The sequence below is a fragment of the Brachypodium distachyon genome, chromosome 1 (assembly GCF_000005505.3).
Source record: "Brachypodium distachyon strain Bd21 chromosome 1, Brachypodium_distachyon_v3.0, whole genome shotgun sequence".
In the NCBI taxonomy this organism is placed as follows: Eukaryota; Viridiplantae; Streptophyta; class Magnoliopsida; order Poales; family Poaceae; genus Brachypodium; species Brachypodium distachyon.
In genome coordinates this window covers 45,475,395-45,494,154 of record NC_016131.3, presented here as the reverse complement: position 1 = coordinate 45,494,154, position 18,760 = coordinate 45,475,395, and the positions used below count along the sequence as shown (strand labels likewise).

The following is an 18,760-nucleotide window of genomic DNA, read 5'->3' as shown; positions in this document are numbered from 1 at the left end:
CAATTGGGAATCGGGCGGGCTGGGGAGAAATCGGGCGCGGCCGGGCGAGAGAGAGAGCTGCCGCCCGCCGCCGCCAGCCACCGCAGCTGCCCCCCGCCGGCGTTCTTCCCGCCTCCGCTAAGCCCACTCGGCTCCGCCTCAGCCTGCCCCAACGCCTCCCCTCCCCTCCCCTCCCCGCCCTCTCCCTCCATTAGTCTAACTCCAAAGCCCCGAGCAGCAGCAGCAGCCAAGGCCCGAACTGCTCCTGCTGCCCGTCGCCAGCGGGGAAATTATCGGTGAGCTAGCTCTCCACATCTGCCCCTGGCGAGCTTCAGGGCCCGGGAGTCTGCAGAAGCATCCGCGATGCCGTCCTTCTCTTCAGGCGCTTCACCGCAGAAGCAGCAGCATAACGCGCGGTGCCAACCCCTCACCATCCTTGCTGCAGTTTTGCGTTTGTTTGTTCAGTCTATTCGCTTTGGGGACTAAGCCTGTATTTTTGTTGGTTTTGACAGGAGGAAGCAGCTGATTCGTCAGCAGAGGAAGTCGCTTCCCATCGCGTCAGGTCAGTTTGACTGCTAAACTTTTATTCCTTTGCACAACATTTTGGGATTAAGTTAGGGAGATTGAATTTGTTGATGTTGGTGGTGGTCATGGTTGTGGTTGCAGTGGAGAAGAGGCTTGTCGAGGAGGTCAAGAAGAATGACACTCTGATCGTTGTCGTTGAGACCGGGAGTGGCAAAACGACTTGTAAGTGTGTTGCTGTGTTTTTTTTCCTTCCATTGCTCATTGTTGCTTGGATCAAGTCATTTCTGAAAGCATGCAGCTTTGTCATGCTTGTGATTATTGGTTTGTGCAACTTATCAAAGTGATGTATTCATGTATTTAGTATCCTGTTAGTTTGGTAACATTTGTTTATTCATACTACAATACTACAGTATGTAAGAGTAAGAGTGAGAAGTTTTTGTAAGAGTAAGGGTGAGCTTGTATTTTTGTGCCACAGTGTTTTTGATCTTACAAAAATCATTATTATTAATTGTTTGACCAATAACAAGTACATATGTTGATTTGGTTTCTTTTAAGGAGCATTGTTTGTCAGTTAATTTGTTACAAATATCACTAATCTTTCTTTCAGTTCAATTCTTTGAAGAAACATATGTTTGGTTTTGTCATGCAGAATTGCCACAATTTTTGTATGATGCTGGGTTTTGTCAGGATGCAAAAGTCATTGGGATCACTCAGCCTCGAAGAGTTGCAGCCGTTACAGTAGCAAAGCGTGTTGCTGAGGAATGCAATGATCAATTGGGCAAAAAAGTCGGATACTCTATTAGATTTGATGATTCCACATCTAATGCAACAAGGATTAAGTACATGACCGATGGTTTGCTTCTAAGGTATTTTGCATTTACCAAACCAATTGTCTATTATTTGATTATTTTTATGGTCTATTTTTTATGTTTGAGTGTGACAGTAATCTGCTATCGGTTTATCTATATTAATCTCTTTTTCAATCTGATGAATGATTATTGCTTTGGATTTTTAGGGAAGCACTTTTTGATCTGTTATTGTCTAAGTCTAGTGTTATAGTTGTTGACGAAGCCCACGAAAGAACAGTCCATACAGATGTCTTGCTGGGTTTGTTGAAAAAAGTTCAACGTTCCAGATCTATCTGTGCCAATAAAACCGGGAAGACTTCGTCTGACAGTCAAGATCACTCTCAAAGTTTTACTCTAAAGGCATGCCAGGGAATAAAATATGCACCTCTAAAGCTGATAATTATGTCTGCCAGTTTGGACGCCAAGTGTTATTCTGATTATTTTGGTAGCGCTAAAGCTGTACATATTCAAGGACGCAATACCCTCTTGACACACTGTATACTTATCAGCCCGAGTCGGATTATCTAGATGCTACACTAGTTACGATATTTCAGGTGAGCATCATCCTATTTGCATGGAAGAGGTGGATGGATTAGGGAGAGGAAAGGAAATTTGATTCCATACAAATAGCAGAACATACTGTTTCAACTGACTTAATCTAGCGAGCTCTTTGTTTATGAACCTCATATTTGGATGTTTACTCTCGTAGATCCTTTTGGAGGAAGGACCTGGAGACATTCTTGCATTTTTAACTGGCCAAGAGGAGATTGAATCACTAGAGAGACTTATTCAGGAGCGTGCTCGTCAACTTCCACCTGATAGTACCAAGATATGGACTACACCTATCTACTCATCTCTTCCATCAGAGCAGCAAATGAATGCTTTTAAACCAGCACAAGCTGGAGCCCGCAAGGTGGACCATTTTGTTCTTTGAATGCTTAGCTTTCCTTTGTTCTAACCTATCTATATGTTTCAATGTCCTAATTGACGAGTATTTTACTTGCTGCTCTTTATATCTGATGTAATGTGATGTTACTTATGTTTGGTTGGGCGATACACTTCTGGACACAACTGCTGTAGGAGGCAAACATGTTGCTAATAAAAAACACATTCTATTAGTTAAGCAGTTGCAAAGAAAGAGAAGTGAGGGACCAGTTAATTAGTTGTCGGCTAGACATGCAAACCATATGATGCAAACGAAATATGCCCATTGAGCTAGTCTTGGCTGAGCACACTTTAGCAGATTGGTGGCTAGCCAGACACAAACTGGCTCCTAAGCAGCAGACAGCGGTGCAAGGACTTGGATGGTGGATTCCACAGTTCAGCTATTTTGGTTTATCTGGCACGAAAGAAACAACAGAGTGCTTCAAGGAGAAAGCCATGATCTACATGCAGTGACTGCAGGCATCAAGGCGGAGTGGAGTGTTGGTGGAGTGCCTAACCACGATGGAAGTAGGCTTCTGAGTGTTTGTGTTGCTTGTCTTGTTGAATTTTGACAGGCAGTTGGCATCTGTTTGCCTAAGCCCATGTTTACCTTACAGTATTTTATGCCCACTGATAGGAGGCAGATGAATTACTGTTCCCCAATATATGTCTCCCCAAAAGAGATATGAAAGGTATGTTTGGTTTGAGCCCAAGCTTGCCTTGCCCATGAGCTGGCCACTATTGGGAATAGACCTGCAAAATTGTGACCCTCAGGGTACCCATTGACCCTCTTTAGTTCAACCAAATGAACTAAAATTTCAGAATGACACAACTTTTTGGAAAAGTAGTTCATTTGTTTGAACTAAGGAGGATCAACGGGTACCCTGAGGGTCACCATGTTGCACCCCTAATTGGGAAGAAAAAATGGACTAGAGTTGACAAAGAGGCGTTACCCGAAATTAGGAACTATATGTTGGTGGTCTGTTTGAAATGAAATTATCGATAAGCTGTTATGGATCTTTCGTAGAGCCCAAAAACACTAGCATGCCTCCTATTCATACAAACATGATATTATCTACTCCCTCCGTCCAACAAAAGATGTCTCAAGTTTGTCAAAATTTAGATGTATCTAGACATGACTTAGTGTATAGATGCATTCAAATTTAGTCAAAGTTGAGACATCCTTTATTGGATGGAGGGAGTATGTGATTTCATGTTAAACAATAAAGTTATTAAGTGTAATACGTAGGCCATGCTGTTTTTCATTTACTGAAGAAGCATAATTGTACATGAGAGCAAATGCGTCGGGCCAGAGGAGGGAGACGACGGCGGCGGCGGGATCGGGGTCAGGGCGTCGGGCCGGAGGAGGGAGACGACGGCGGCGCGGGGTCGGAAAAATCCAGCAGGGCTTTGTCGAAGCTAGGGTTTGCCCAAGTATCATCAGTGGCGGTCGGTTAAGGGTGGCGACCGTTATTGATGTTTCCTCACTCAACAGTAACGGTCAGGTTACAACGCGACCGCCACTGATGAGCTCAAGTGAGCAATGCCCAACATAACATCAGTAACGGTCGCCTTTGGTCCATCTTACACGGAACATTGGGATCTTTGTGATCGAGTACTCCAATTTCCAGATCTCCTCGATAACGCCGAAGAACGCTTTGGTTTTGCTGTTGTCGTCGGTCGCGGTCTCAGAAGTCATGACTACACCACTATTTTGATACGTGCTTTTACGGTCCTGAGACGCAGTGTAGAAGTTATAGCCGTTGATCGCATATGATTGCCAAGTAGAGACGTGGAACGCAGGTTGCCGTGACAAAGATGCAACCGTCTCTTCTGATACATTGGTCGTCTCCCTGCCGTACCAATAATTCTTCAGCCACGCTGCGAATGTTTTATTGTGCTCCCAGTGGATCCAGACTTCTCCTCTTTTAGGGTTTTCATTTCGCAGTTGTTCCATGTGCATTTCCTGATAAGGCTGGCAGCAATCAACAGTTTGCAACACAACCAAATGTGCTCTTTCAAAGTCAGCTTCCCTTCCTCTTCCATAAACATTAAGGTATGTATGTCCAAGGCCACCTTCGCCATCAAGCTTGCCCTTGTGCCGTGATTCGGGAACACCTATTGATTTCTGATCGGCCAACCAATCCGTGCAGAACTCGATGCACTCTTCTGCCCTAAAGCCTTTCACGATGCTACCTTCCGGACGCGATCTGTTACGAACGTACCGCTTCAGAACCCCGTTGTATCGTTCAGGGCCATACATGTTATGCAGGAACGAGGGCCCTAGGGACAGGATCTCACCACATATGTGGATCATTAGATGGACCATGATATCGAAGAATGATGGAGGGAAGAACATCTCGAGCTCGCACAGAATCTGTATCATACTATCCTTCAGTATCTGGCATCGTCTAACGGTGATTGACTTCTGCGAGATGCTGTCAAAGAAGTCAGAAAGCTTCATGATTGTCTCCCTTACGTGCGGCTCCATGATACCTCTGATTGCGACTGGAAGTAACTGAGTGAGTATGACATGATTGTCATGAGACTTCATGCCAGATAGCTTGTGACTCTTCATGTCAACTAGATGCTTGATGCTCAACGAGTAGTTCGATGGGACTTTAATGCCCTGCAGGCACATGCACATCCTATGCAACTCGTCTTTGTACAGGTTGTAATATGCAAGACGACACCGCGTGGTCACCGTCACGAAACCATTCTTGTCAGCTGCTGACACTTGATCTTTGCCCCACAACTCTTTCCTGATAGACATGAGTTCCAGGTCCTTCCGTGCGTTGGGTCCATCTTTCGTCTTCTCTGGAATGTTCATCAGCAACCCAGCACACTGTCGCATACATTTTTCTCCACGTGCATGACATCTATGCTGTGGCGGCATTCTAAATGTGCCCAGTACTCCAGGTCCCAGAATACGGACCTCCTTTTCCACACGACGCCTTCAGGTTCCTTATATTTCTTCGCAGCAATCTTTCCGGGGACAACCTCAAGATCGTTCACAATTTCGAGGATTTGCATACCAGACTTCTCCTTCGGCGCTGTCCCGTGCTCCGTCTTCCCATTGAACATTTCCTTGTCATCCCTCCAAGGGTCTTTAGCATCCAACCACTTTCGGTGGCCCATGTAAACAATTTTGGATGAAGCGGGCAACTTTTCCGATGTCGTGTTTTCCCCGCACTTTGTACAGGCCTTGTACCCATGTGTCACGTGGCATGAAGTATTTCCATTCGCGGGGTAGTCGTGCTCGCAGGTCAGAAGCGCTGCTCTCATCGTGAAGTACTCCCTCCTGTTTGCGTCCCAAACCACTCTGCCAGGGTTCCAAAAGTGCTTCAGCTCATCCTTCACTAGCTGCAGATACACATTTAGGTCAGCTCCCGGCTGCTTTGGACCCTGTATGAGCATGCACATGTGGATGTACTTTCTCTTCATGATAAACCATGGAGAAAGGTTGTAGACAAACAAGATCACTGGCCATGTGCTGGGCTTGTTGTTCATGTTTCCGAAAGGATTTATCCCGTCAGTGCTGAGACCGAGCCTCGGGTTTTCTGGGCTCTGCCCCGAAATCCGGAAATGCCGTGTCGAAGTTCCTCCACTGAGTCCCATCGGCAGGATGTCTTAGGACCCCAGGTTCCTCCACACGGTAGTGCCCGTCAGGATCGAATGCAGCCTGCGCCGGATCGTGATGGACGAGATACCTCGCGTCCTTAACGTTCTGCATCCAACGTTCAACTCGGCCACCTGCCGTAAGATACCAGACAGTCTTTGTCGGCCTGCCCTTCATCACTTCTTCCCCATCGTCTTCGCCAGCTCTGGCGTTTTTCTTCTTGTATCTCGATGCACCGCATATGTGGCAGCTCTCATGGTTCTCGTACTCTCCAATGTATACCATGTAGTCGTTTGGACATGAATGATGTTTCACGCAATCCAATCCGAGCAGGCATGTAATCTTCTTCGCCTCGTATGTGCTCTTGGGCAACTTGTTTGGCTGTGGAAAAACCGAAGCAAGGTAACTCAACAAGTTCGTGAAGCCCTTGTCTGACCAGCATGATACTACCTTCAGTCTCAAAAGTTCGAGCGTCACTTCGAGCACGTTGTTTTCTTCGCCAGCTCCATCATACAAGGGTGTGTTTGCGTCCTCCAACAATTTTTTGAACTGAGCAGACTCTGCCTCATCTTCGGGGTCCTCCAGCTGGTCCTGTAGGTACGGGTCATCTAGCATTTCGGCAATTCTACCACGTGGAGCTCCTTCACCTTCCACATTAGCCTCCTCATCGACCCTTCTTTCTTCCTCGGAATCATTTGCCAGATCATACCGCAGGACATCATCATCTTCGCTACCGCTACCGACATCAACCGCATCCTCCCCGTGACAAGTCCAGCGAGAATAGCCTTCCACAAAACCCGATGCCAGCACGTGCATCTGAACATCTTCAGGCTTCATCATGCATGTGTTTCCACATTTGCGACATGGGCAACGCATCATCAAAAGTTTTTTTCGTTCCATATCACCTTTCGCGACTCCAAAAAAGACCGTCCATTCGGTTATCCATCGAGCATTGATTCTTTCCTTGGCGTACATCCAAGAACGGTCCTTCGATCTACAACACAATACACAAGAAAACAAAAAAGCAAAATAGTTAGCCTAATCATTGACAAGGAGATTAATGTGCTAATTAACTGGAGCTAACTAAAAATTTGAAATTAGAGACATTCGGAGAGAAATTGGAGGCCGGCGAGAAAGATTGGGAGGGAGAGAGAGCTCGCAAGCGAGAGGGAAGCTCCGGGCGACGACGAGGAGGCCGCATTTTGGCCGGCGGCCGCGGAGCTCAAAATTTTGAAATTGGGGAAATTCGGAGAGAAATTGGAGGCCGGCGAGAGAGATCGGGGGGGGGAGAGACATCGGGAGGGAGAGGGAAGCTTAGGGCTCGAAGATCGGAGCTCGGCGGCCATGGCCGCTCGCCGCCCATGGAGGCGGCGCCGCCGGCGCGGCGGGGAGGGAGGAGGGGCTACCTGGGGGGCTCACCAGCGGCCATGGCGCGGTCGGGCAGCACGTCGCCGTCGCCGGAGAGGAAGGGGCCGTGGCTGGTCCGTTACGACGCGCGGCGCGACCAGCTGCGGCTCTGCCCAGCGTATTTAAAACGCGACGATCATCAGTGTCGGTCGCGGTTTTCGCGACCGTTACAGATAATTGTGTACACATCAGTAACGGTCGCGCTGGGACGACCGTTACTGATGCATGGTTCATCTGTGGCGGTCGCCCCTTAACCGACCGCCACTGATGTAACTCGTGAACTATGAGTGTTCATCAGTGGCGGTCGGTTCTCGCGACCGCCACTGATGTGTCGCTGGGCGGGGACGGGCGGTGCCCGCTCGGTTCATCAGTAACGGTCGAGGCCGCGACAGACACTGATGTTCTTCATCAGTAACGGTCGCGCCGGACCCGTTACTGATGTGCCGTTGCATATAGATCGTTTTGTAGTAGTGGAACCGTTTACCTGTTTTTCTGTCCTGGATAAACAGTATCCTAGTTGCGTATGGTTGTTGTGAGGTATCTTTACTGATTTGAGTAGTATTCGTTCTTTCATGTTTGAAGTTGAAAATGCTACTCCCTCCGATCCATATTACTTGTCGCAACTTTGTCTAGATACGCATGTGTCTAGACGTGCTTCATTGTGTAGACATGCTTATCTAGACAAAGCTGCGGCAAGTAAAGAAAATTGAGAGAGTGGACTTTGGGTCAAGGGATGGGTAGTTACTGTCTCCTGGAGTGGCTTTTGTATTATTTTTTCATAAACGAGTTTTTATATCCTGGGGCCAGGCCCTACATTGTTTTCAGGTTCGTGGTGACCTGATTTTGATCATTGATTAATAAATATATTTGATCAGCACAACCTTAATTTCATCGAATATTCATATACTGTTACGGTACCAGAATGGAGTACTCTGCTGCAACACTTATTGTCACTCACCCCCCTGTTGGTTTCCCCTGTTGCTAGAAAGATTCAAGCATTCATTGCTCCTATTATTAAGGCCCAAGGCCAAATTTTTTGGTGCCACAGAATTTGGTAATGGTTGTTGATTTTGTTTTCATAGTTATGTGGTGGAACCTTACTTTTTTTTAGGGTTTACCGTTAGAATAACACTAAAATGGTACCTTTAGCCTTGAACTTCTCATGATTTTCCATTTGGTACCAAAGAGGAATTCTAAGCTTCAACTTATATTTGATTGGCTCATCCCTTGTTGAGTCTGAGATCAACAAATCCAGTGTGTTCCCAACTATTTGTCTTTTTCTCGAGAAACTACAAGTACACTTATTGATCCTTTTACCTTATTCCCCGTTCAGGCAAGAGCTGCTAGGAAGAGTTTTGAAAGCTCTGAAGGAGACCATATAACTTTAGTGAATGTATATCGAGCTGCTGTGGAATGCTTGGAAAAGAGCAAAAATGCAAATGCCAAAGAAAAGACGATGGAGAAGGCTCTGAACAGATGGTGCTGGGAAAACTTCATCAATTACCGCTCTTTAAGACATGCTCGTGATGTTCACAGGTTAGTATTACTCCGTATATTATTATTCTTAATGGAAGGCTTTAACTATTGGATCAATTAGACGGAACATGATTATATGCAGTTAAGCATTCTCTTAAATGATGAGTTGGGAAAAACTATGTCTGATATGGATTTGGCGTGATTGTAACTGTTGAAGTATCAGTATGTTGGTCGCCTTTTCACACCCGCTTAACGTGTTTGGGCGAACTGGTTAGTGCATGGAATTCCATAGGGCATCAGATCCTCTTGCTAACGCAATTTTGATAAAAAGTAATTGCAGCCCACGTGAGCACAATGGCCTTTCCGGAGTTTGTTAAGTTATCTAACAATGCTGCAATGAACAGTAAGTGCAGCCCAGATGAGCACAATGGCCTTCCTGGAGGTTGTTAACTTATTTAACAATGATGTAGTAGTCTCAAACAGTGCCATGAATTTGTAGCATTAGCACTTAGAATATTTTAGTTGATGGATTTATTTGTTGAATTTATATTGCCATTTTTCTAGGACCATCAGCAAAGATTTAAAATTAAACCCAATATATTAGACATTAAGAAAAAACTAAGAAGCTCGTCCAGTTCAGGAATTTCAGAGTATAGTGAGCTGACATAGGAATTTCCTGTCTGCTGCAGTCAAATTTAGGGCCACGTCCAACAGATGGGGCTTTGCATGTCCTCTTGTGGAGATGACATGGTTCAGTTTCGGAGATGCCTCACTGCTTCTTTCTTCTTGAATGCAGCAATGTGACAGCCAGACGGATCATTCAGGTACAACTACAATTATGTGTCTGCCTTTTTCAATCCAAATAACTTGTCGCCTTTATTCTTTCCTCCTTACGCTCTTAGACCACTACCAAAAGCTAAGCTGCATTTGGTTATTACGAACCAAAACATGAATACTGATGTAGTATTATGGATGCCCGTAGTTCATCTATACATGTGAATGTATCCCCAAGCTCATGGTTTCATCTGTTGATTGGTAGGGCTCTTGCAACCAGCCAGAGCGTGCAGATGGATCCTTCGTCAGTGCTCTTCCGGACCAAGCCGGACTGCGTCATCTTCAACGAGCTGGTCCGGACAACCCAGAACTACGTCAAGAACCTGACCCGGATTGATCCCCTGTGGCTTGCTGAACTCAGCCCCGCAGTACTACGCCACGGAGGACTGACTTCTTTTTTCTGATCCATAGTCATGGTTCATTGTAACAATCATGTAACAGGTGGGGCTCTGTTATGTTGACATGCAAAGCCACGAAGGGCTGCTGTGTTGTTAATCTAGAAATGTAATGTTTACCTGAAACAACCATAAGTAGCGAGTACCAAGAATGTTACATTGAATTTAGTATTGTTGCAGTTCTGATCCAAACTGCTCTGACTAGTTCTTGGCTTTGAAGATGGTCTTCCAAAGGGGTGTTGAGTATTTCTAGCAAAAGATACTGTGATTTTCATTTGATCTGCAAAGAAACTATAACTAGTTGGCCAAAGAAAAATGTTGTGTGAAATCAAGGTAGTTGTTTATTTTCTAAGGAAAATCGACATCATTTGAACGACACATTTATACTAGTTTTTTTTAAATCACATTTGTACTGGGATTCTACAATGTTCTTTATAAAAAAAAAGTTTGTACTAAGAGCATGAACCTAAATAAGCACCGAGATAGCGATTGCTTCAGACTTGAAACCCAAAATTTCTAACCGCCTGATCAACATCTCTAGGAGTCACAACGATCCGACTCGAAACCCAAATTTCTAACCATTCGATCAACATCGTATGGCATAAGCAGTGCTAGGAATTTGGTTTGTAGAGATGGATTCATACTCAGTATGGAATTCGTACGGCATAAGCAGTGATCAACATCGCAAGTGCTTATCTAGGAGGAAGGTGAAAAACAATTGGGAAAAAAATACAAGTCATAATTCCTAACCGTTTGATCAACACCTTATTATACATAAGTATTGCTTTTTTTTTAAAAAGAAGCTGTACATAAGCATTGCATGCCTAGGAGGAAAGAGAGGGTAAGAATGGGAAAATACAAGCCATAATCGCTAACCGTTCGATCAACATCATACGGCAGATAAGCATTGCTTGCCTAGGAGGAAAGAAAAGGGAAACGGAAACAATGGGGAAAATGCGAGTCATATATACGCAGCAAAGCGAGCTACAGCGCAAACCCATCACAGAACACAGCACCCGACACATCTAGCTCTCGCCGCCAGGCCGGCCTCCGCAGCAGCATCTGCATCCTCTCGCCGTCGCCGGAGAAGGGGCAGAGCCGGAGCCATGGCGCCGGAGCCCGAAGACGACATCATGAACGAGAAGAACCCCCGGCCCCTCGACGAGGACGACATCGCCCTCCTCAAGACCTATGTAAGCGTCCCATCCCCCCTGCCCGATCGATCTATCTCGTCCGTTTAGGCTAGAGCTCTTGGTCACCAAGTCTGGATCAGCGCTAGGAATTTGGTTTGTAGAGATGGATTCGTACTCAGCGGTAGATCTAGGGTTTTAACTTCAGTTCGTTTTTTTTTTTGAGAAACGAATGTTCGTGTACTTATGAGGAATTAGGGTTTACCACGCGAGAGATAATGATTGGCTAGGTTCTCGTGTTCTGTGGTGAAAAGTTCAGTTTCTCCGTGATGTACTGTTTGTTCAATTACGCCACGCCGATTTGGGTGGAATTTTCTGATTTTGGATGACTTATTATTTAACAGGGGCTCGGACCTTACTCGAACAGCATCAAGATGGTTGAGAAGGAGATCAAGGAGAAGGCAAAGATGATAAATGACCTTTGTGGTACGTGAACATTGAGATATCTGAACTGTCCCTAAATTTAAGGACTAGGGTTAGGATTTCTACTTATCTAACTTTATGTCCAGTCATGCAATTACATCATTCCCAGGTTCTCAGTAGTTTTGGACCTGTTTGGTTTGTGGTACCTTGTTGCATCAAGCTCCTCTGAACTACAAGTCTTACTGAACTGCAGGGATAAAGGAGTCTGATACTGGCTTGGCTCCACCAAGCCAGTGGGATCTTGTATCAGATAAACAGATGATGCAGGAGGAGCAACCATTGCAGGTGAGTTAACATGATATCTTTTAGCTAGGCACTACAATGCATATGATTAGTTATGTTGCGATCTTGCACATCCTCATCGTCTTTGTAGTAATAAATTAAATTTTGTTATGAAGGTCGCTAGATGCACAAAGATCATAAGTCCCAATACTGACGATGCCAAATATGTCATCAACGTTAAACAAATTGCAAAGGTGCGTTATTATTGTACTCCACTATCTTTAGTTGATCATATCTCCGGGTGGTTCAATATTGATTCCATTCTAATGTTTACTTTGTGGGATATTGCAGTTTGTGGTTGGTTTGGGCGATAAAGTTTCCCCCACTGATATTGAGGAAGGAATGCGAGTTGGGTAAGTTTTCTTTTCTCCCTAATTAGTATATTCTAGTGTCATTCATCTGGCTGTTCTCGAAATACTTTTCGCATCTGACTATGCTTTGTATCGGCATTTGAGACTTCCAGTCAATGCATAGTTCTAATAGGGAACTGTTTTTTGACGTAACTGTAGAGTGAACTTACTGATTATTATAGTTTTGGCAGCTAAGCTACACCACTGATGTGTAACAACTGATGGGGTACTATTTGTTAAGAAGCATCTCAATTCAACCCTTCAGTTTAAATGTGATTGTTGCCTATTGATATGATTTAGCAATTAGCACTTGGATTTGGCACAATGTAAAGAAGCAACAATTGTTGGTAGTTTCTTGCTGTATGTTATGCTTGACGCTTTCAGTTCACCCATAGATCTAAACACAGTTTGATTTTTTAACCAGGTAATTGATTTAAGGGTAAAACTGTTGAACTGGTATGTAAACTGTAGATATTAGCGTGATTCAGCACTAGAATTTGCATGACACGCTGTAAAGATATCTGTGTAAAACATGGCAAAATATGTTTATGTGTTCTGTGGTCTGAGTAAGTAGTTCATGAGTACATATAGGATGTAAGTGCAGTTATATTTGAACATCAGGTGAGCTACAGCACATAGCCATACATTCTTCTATGTCATATAGATGTATATGACTCTTAGCTGCTGTGTGATTCACAGGAAGTTGGATGCATTAAACAGCTTGTCATGCTTACTATCGCTTCCACAGATGATCTTATCGAATCATTGCATTATACTGTCATTTGAATTATGTTGCTTCTTGTCCTGTGTATTATACAGAGTTGATCGAAACAAGTATCAGATTCAAATTCCTTTGCCACCCAAGATTGATCCAAGTGTTACCATGATGACTGTTGAAGAGAAGCCTGACGTGACATACAATGATGTTGGTGGATGCAAGGAGCAGATTGAGAAGATGCGTGAGGTTGTTGAGCTTCCTATGCTTCATCCTGAGAAGTTCGTCAAGCTTGGTATTGATCCTCCTAAGGGAGTTCTTTGCTATGGACCACCTGGAACTGGGAAGACACTTCTTGCTAGGGCAGTAGCCAATCGCACAGATGCTTGTTTTATCCGTGTGATAGGAAGTGAGTTGGTTCAGAAGTACGTTGGTGAAGGGGCACGGATGGTTCGTGAACTCTTCCAGATGGCCCGGTCAAAGAAGGCATGCATTGTCTTCTTTGATGAAGTTGATGCCATTGGTGGTGCTCGCTTTGATGATGGTGTTGGAGGTGACAATGAGGTCCAGCGCACTATGCTCGAGATTGTCAATCAGCTTGATGGCTTTGACGCTAGAGGAAACATCAAAGTCCTCATGGCAACAAATAGGCCTGATACCTTGGACCCTGCACTGCTGCGTCCAGGGCGGCTCGATAGGAAGGTTGAGTTCGGTTTGCCAGATCTGGAGGGGCGTACCCAGATCTTCAAGATCCACACTCGCACCATGAATTGCGAGCGTGACATCCGATTTGAGCTGCTGGCTCGCCTCTGCCCCAACTCCACTGGTAAGTGTGGTATTCCTACATGATGTGACTAATTCATTTGCCATCAGTCTTTTTCTCATGCCGACCACCTTTTTATCCTGATTCTTATATGAAGTTCACATCATCTGACTAGTTCACTTAATCCTTTTGCAACAGGTGCTGATATTCGGAGCGTGTGCACAGAGGCGGGCATGTATGCCATCCGGGCACGCAGGAAGACTGTCACAGAGAAGGATTTCCTGGACGCTGTGAACAAGGTTATCAAGGGTTACCAGAAGTTCAGCGCCACGCCGAAGTACATGGTCTACAACTAGGTGGTGCCTGGCCTCCTGGATCTTTGCCTCTCATGGTCTACAACAAGGTGGTGCCTAGCGTCCTGGATCTTTGCCTCTCGGGCTTTCTATGATGTGTTTGTTTGTTACTGCCTTTTTCTTCTCCCACAGAAACTCTTGAGGTGTTTTCTGCATCATATTGTAACTGGATTGTATCTTCAGAATATTGAAATACCAAGCTAGACAGATGATGACGATGACGTTGCTCAGAATCTTTTGAGATGCTACCTGCATCATATGTTGTTAGGACGATGTTGGTGATGTTCCTTAGGATGATGCTGCAGCTGCTATTCACAGCTTCATTCGGCACAGCTTCATCAGTCTTTTCTCAGAGGAACTGGGGGCGGAAATGAGCTGCAGACGGTCAGGCCAGCGCCATAGTATCTTTTTTTTTGTATTAATGGCACCTGTCATTTTTTTTGAGAGGTTAATGGCACCTGTCTGGCCATCGATTCTCTTCTTATGCGTGAGTTGGGCCGCATGGTAGGCGCAAATCTCAGAGTGTTGGGCTTGGGTCCAACTAGTTAAAAAAAAGATAAAATCACCTTGCGGGTAACCACGGATTCATTTAGTTTCGTACAACCTTTGGTGATGTTGCACAAAATCTTGGCTCACTAGTTTTTTGTGGCTGATCTTTTCTCGGTGATTTTGGTCATCCTTTCTCAGTGAAGCAGCAGTAATTGAACATCATGCGTCGCGCGGGTGCTCTCCCGACCAACGGTGCGTTTCCATGATTACTTCCGATACGCAAATTCTCGCAGAAATTCGATGCCAGATTGCCAGTACGTGTACTCCCACTCCCACGGGCCAACAAAGCCCATCAATCATCGCCTTTGACATTTTCGCTCGCCGTCTCCGACTCTCCGTGCCCCGCCCCACCCGAAACGGCAGAGAAACATTGACCCGACCGAGCGGCTGACCCGCCTTCCTCGTCCGCCCCATCGTCACTCTCTGATATCATCATCGATTTCACTTCCGTTCCACGATCCCGCACTATTTTCCACCACGCGGCGATGTTTTCTCCCCGTCCCCGGACCCGAGCGGACGCCCGAGATGCCGCGCAAAAGGCCCCGGCATTTCGCAGTGGCTGCACCTTCCCGCTGAGCCGCTGAGTGAGTGTGACTAGTGCCTTCTCCGGCTTTCTCTCCGCGTCTCCTGCCACCGGTCTCCCCTCAAGGCGAATGAAGCTTGGTGCTCCCTGTCTGCTTTCTTCCGCAGCGAGCCCTTTATGCCCGTCGCTCTCCCTACAGACTCCGATACGACGTAATTTTATACTAGTGCTCCAGGGACTTCTGCAGTCCCGGGTACTAGGCGAGTAGGCCAGGGACGACGAGAACAGACGCCGGCAGACCCGGGTCGATCGTGGCACCGGTGACGTCGCGCCAGGCCTCTCGTGCATCGGGGCACCTCTCTCTCACTCACTCAGACTCCTAGGCTCCGTCGTAAATGCCCCTAGCGTCTGTGCCGTGGGATTTCCGTGATAGCGCGTAAGCCTAGCTAGCCCGGATTTCGTGACCTTTTTACTGTGCCACGGACGTGCATTGAGTTGAGATCACGGGTGTGAGAGAACGTGGGGTGGGAACTGAAAATTTGGAAGAAGTTGCACGTACTCCATGTACAGAAGCGGGACCTGCCGACCGAGTGCCCGTGCCGATCGATGATTTTCCTGGATCTCTCTCTCTCGCTCTCGCGTGCGCCGCCCAGGATTCCGCGACGAACTTTTCAATGGTCTCGATCGGGCCTCTCTCGGCACGCGTTTCCTCCTTACCTACTACTAGTACCAAGCATGTTGAAACCAAAAGCCCCGGGTAATTATCGCTTTCCCGACCGTTTCCCCGTAGTCACGGCTAAGTGGCGCTGTCACGGACAAAAGCCACGCAAAAAAACTAAATCCACTCCAGGAGGGAATTCCGAACACCGCCGTGGAATGCATAGATGGCTCCTCCGTCCGGCTATGCTGCCCTGGAAGAAATTGACGCGCACTGTTTATTCACAGTGTGCGTTCGCTAGTGCAACGGACCGGTCAGCACGTCGCCTGGCTGGTTGCGGGTACCATACCGGGTTTTTCTACACGGTCATCATTTTCGGGTTCAAAATTCAAAAAGTTCCAGCCGTTCGACGTGCAGTTAATCACCCTGCCGTTGATCCGTTGCGAAACAGTAGGAGGAGTAGCTCGTAGTACAATTATTGCCATTTTGGTAAAGTAAAACAAAGAAAATCCAATTTTTGACTACTTAATTTTAGTACAATTCAAATTTTGACCAACATTAAGGAGTGCTACTTACAACCACAACCACTGGCAGAATACTATCGAAAAAATATGGACCAGGCTTATGATATTTGGGTACTCCAAAGGATCGAGTAATGTTTAGTGCACAGCTGATATCTGACGTAGGACTCAACCCCAAGGCACTTAAGGCCGATCTTGGCACATGCCTGGCCATGCATAGCTCATATCTGACGCATGTCCACCTGAATTTTTCGTATACCGTTTGACTATGGTTTCTCTCCCAAGGTGCCATCCTTATCCTTATTTCAGTATTATTACGAGTGGCCCTTGCTAAAATGTGTGATTTATATAGCAAGGCGAATGCCGCCAATTGACCGCGAACCGGCGAGGTCAGCCGGTCACCGGCGTGACCAGCGGCAAGCGCGGCGGCGCCCGCTGCGCTCCTGCCAGTTGGATGCTTCCCGGAGGCCGCCGGAGCACCTCGTATGTAGAACGTACTACTCCGATAATGACAGAAGCCGAAGCCGGGTCGGGTCAAACCGCGCGACCCAGGCCTTGTCTCCTTCCGCTCAACCCAACCACTAGTTGACAAAGTCCTCCTCGCCTCATTCTCATCCCCCAGGATCCTCTACGCATCCCCTGGTGTCAAGGGATTACCTGAGCTTGCCACAGAAGATCTCGCTGCGGCAATTTTCCTAGCCGCCTCGCCTCGCTGCTCTCCCCTTCAAATACCGCCCTTCGCGAATCACAAGCGATCGACTCGCTCTTCCTCTTCCTCTTCATACTCATCGCCCGCCGCCGCCGCCTCTGACGCTAGCTGCCTCACCCGCTTCTCGCCTGCGACTCGACAAACTGCCGGCGGAACGCGCGCGCGGCGCCATGTCTACGCCTTCGGCGATCTCCGGCAGGGACCCCTCGACGACGGGCCCGCCGCCGTCGCAGCTGGCCATCAGCAACGGCGTGCTGCTGGCGGCGGTCATCTTCCTATTCATGGTCGTCGTCTTCGTCTTCCTCCTCTACCTCTACGCCAAGCGCTTCCTCGGCGCCAACCCGCTCCTCCAACACGGTGGCACGGCCTCCTCGCGCTTCATCTTCGTCGGCGACTCCCCGTTCCCGACCCGCGGGCTCCCGGCCGCCGTGCTCCGCTCCCTCCCCGTCGCCGTCTACGGCGCGCCCGGCGAGTCCCCGCTCGAGTGCGCGGTGTGCCTCTCGGAGGTCGCCGCCGGCGAGAAGGTGCGGACGCTGCCCAAGTGCGACCACCGGTTCCATGTCGAGTGCATCGACATGTGGTTCCACTCCCACGACACATGCCCGCTCTGCCGCGCCCCCGTCGGCTCCGACGCCGGCGCGGGCGAGCTCGTCGCCGCTGAGTCCCTGCCGCGTGTGCCGCGGGAGGACCCGGCCGTCGTGGAGTTCCCCATGTTCCCCACCAACGTCCTCTTCTGGGGCACCCACGACGACGTCGCCAACACCGGCCACGGCTTCCCCGCGGCGCCGCCCCCGATTGCCGCCGCGTCCACGAGCTCCTCGGGCTCCGCGCGCAGGATGGAGAATCTCGTGATCGACATCCCGCCGCGGCCGGTCGCGGTGGGCGCATCGTCGTCCCCGTTGCCGGCGAGCAGGATGCCGGGCACCGCAGCCGACGACCTGAGGTCTCCCTTGTCCGCCCGCCTCCGGTCGCTGCGGCGGCTCCTGAGCAGGGGCAAGCATGCCGTCGTGGGCACATCCAACTCCAGCCCGCGCGGCGGCGACGTCGAGCAGGGGCTCTCCAGCAGAGCCGACGCGCCTCGCCCGCCCAAGACGCCGAAGACGCCTCCAAGTTCAAATTGATTCGGAAATTCCGTAGCTCTCAGACGAATTGGCTCGCCTGGCCGATCACCGGAGAGTGTATTATACATGTGTTCATTCTTTCTTCCCTTCCCTTCCCCTTTTTTCTCTCTTTCTGATTTCGCAAAGAATTTTGGCCAGAAATTCTGATGTAAGCAAAACAAGATGGCATTGCATTGGCGTCATTAATTGGTTCGTTGATCTTGGGAAATGGTAATTAATGAATTTGTTCGTATGTTGATGAGATTGCTGTCATATCCAGTAGTGCCTTCCATGCTTCAATTAAGAGAAGACCAACACCTGTACTCTCGTCAGCAGCTTGTGATTCAGTCGAATTCTGCTTCTTCATTGTGTATACGAGTATCTGCCAGCTGAATCACACTGTTCTTACGACTAGATAAATCCCAAGCGAGATTGTCTTGCATTGCAGCTGGAGCTCGAAAGGTGATTCCTGAACACATCAGCAAGAGAGAAAAAGAAGGAGCCAAAAGCGTTCCTGCCTAACAAAGGCGCAATTCAACTGTAGATCGACCAGAAATACGAAGTGTGCAAGGGACGGCCTCTGCTCTTTTCAGGCAAAGAGTTTGTTTCTGCTGGCT

General features: G+C 47.6%; 2 protein-coding genes and 1 pseudogene across 2 annotated transcripts; all 3 read left to right on the top strand.

The window, feature by feature from the left end:
• Positions 1-10,281, top strand: LOC100839877 (annotated as a pseudogene).
• A 720-nt stretch (positions 10,282-11,001) lies between these two features.
• Positions 11,002-14,324, top strand: LOC100841713 (26S proteasome regulatory subunit 7A). Its single transcript, XM_003564111.4, has 7 exons — positions 11,002-11,200; positions 11,542-11,623; positions 11,814-11,905; positions 12,019-12,096; positions 12,194-12,255; positions 13,072-13,793; positions 13,929-14,324. The coding sequence occupies exons 1-7, from the start codon at positions 11,114-11,116 to the stop codon at positions 14,084-14,086; spliced, it is 1,281 nt and encodes a 426-aa protein (XP_003564159.1). The 5' UTR covers positions 11,002-11,113; the 3' UTR covers positions 14,087-14,324.
• Positions 14,325-17,093: 2,769 nt separating this feature from the next.
• LOC100842318 (RING-H2 finger protein ATL3) lies at positions 17,094-18,443 on the top strand. The gene has a single exon (XM_003564113.4). It carries the CDS (start codon positions 17,214-17,216, stop codon positions 18,162-18,164), a length of 951 nt encoding a protein of 316 aa, XP_003564161.1. The 5' UTR covers positions 17,094-17,213; the 3' UTR covers positions 18,165-18,443.
• The last annotated feature ends 317 nt before the right edge of the window (positions 18,444-18,760 follow it).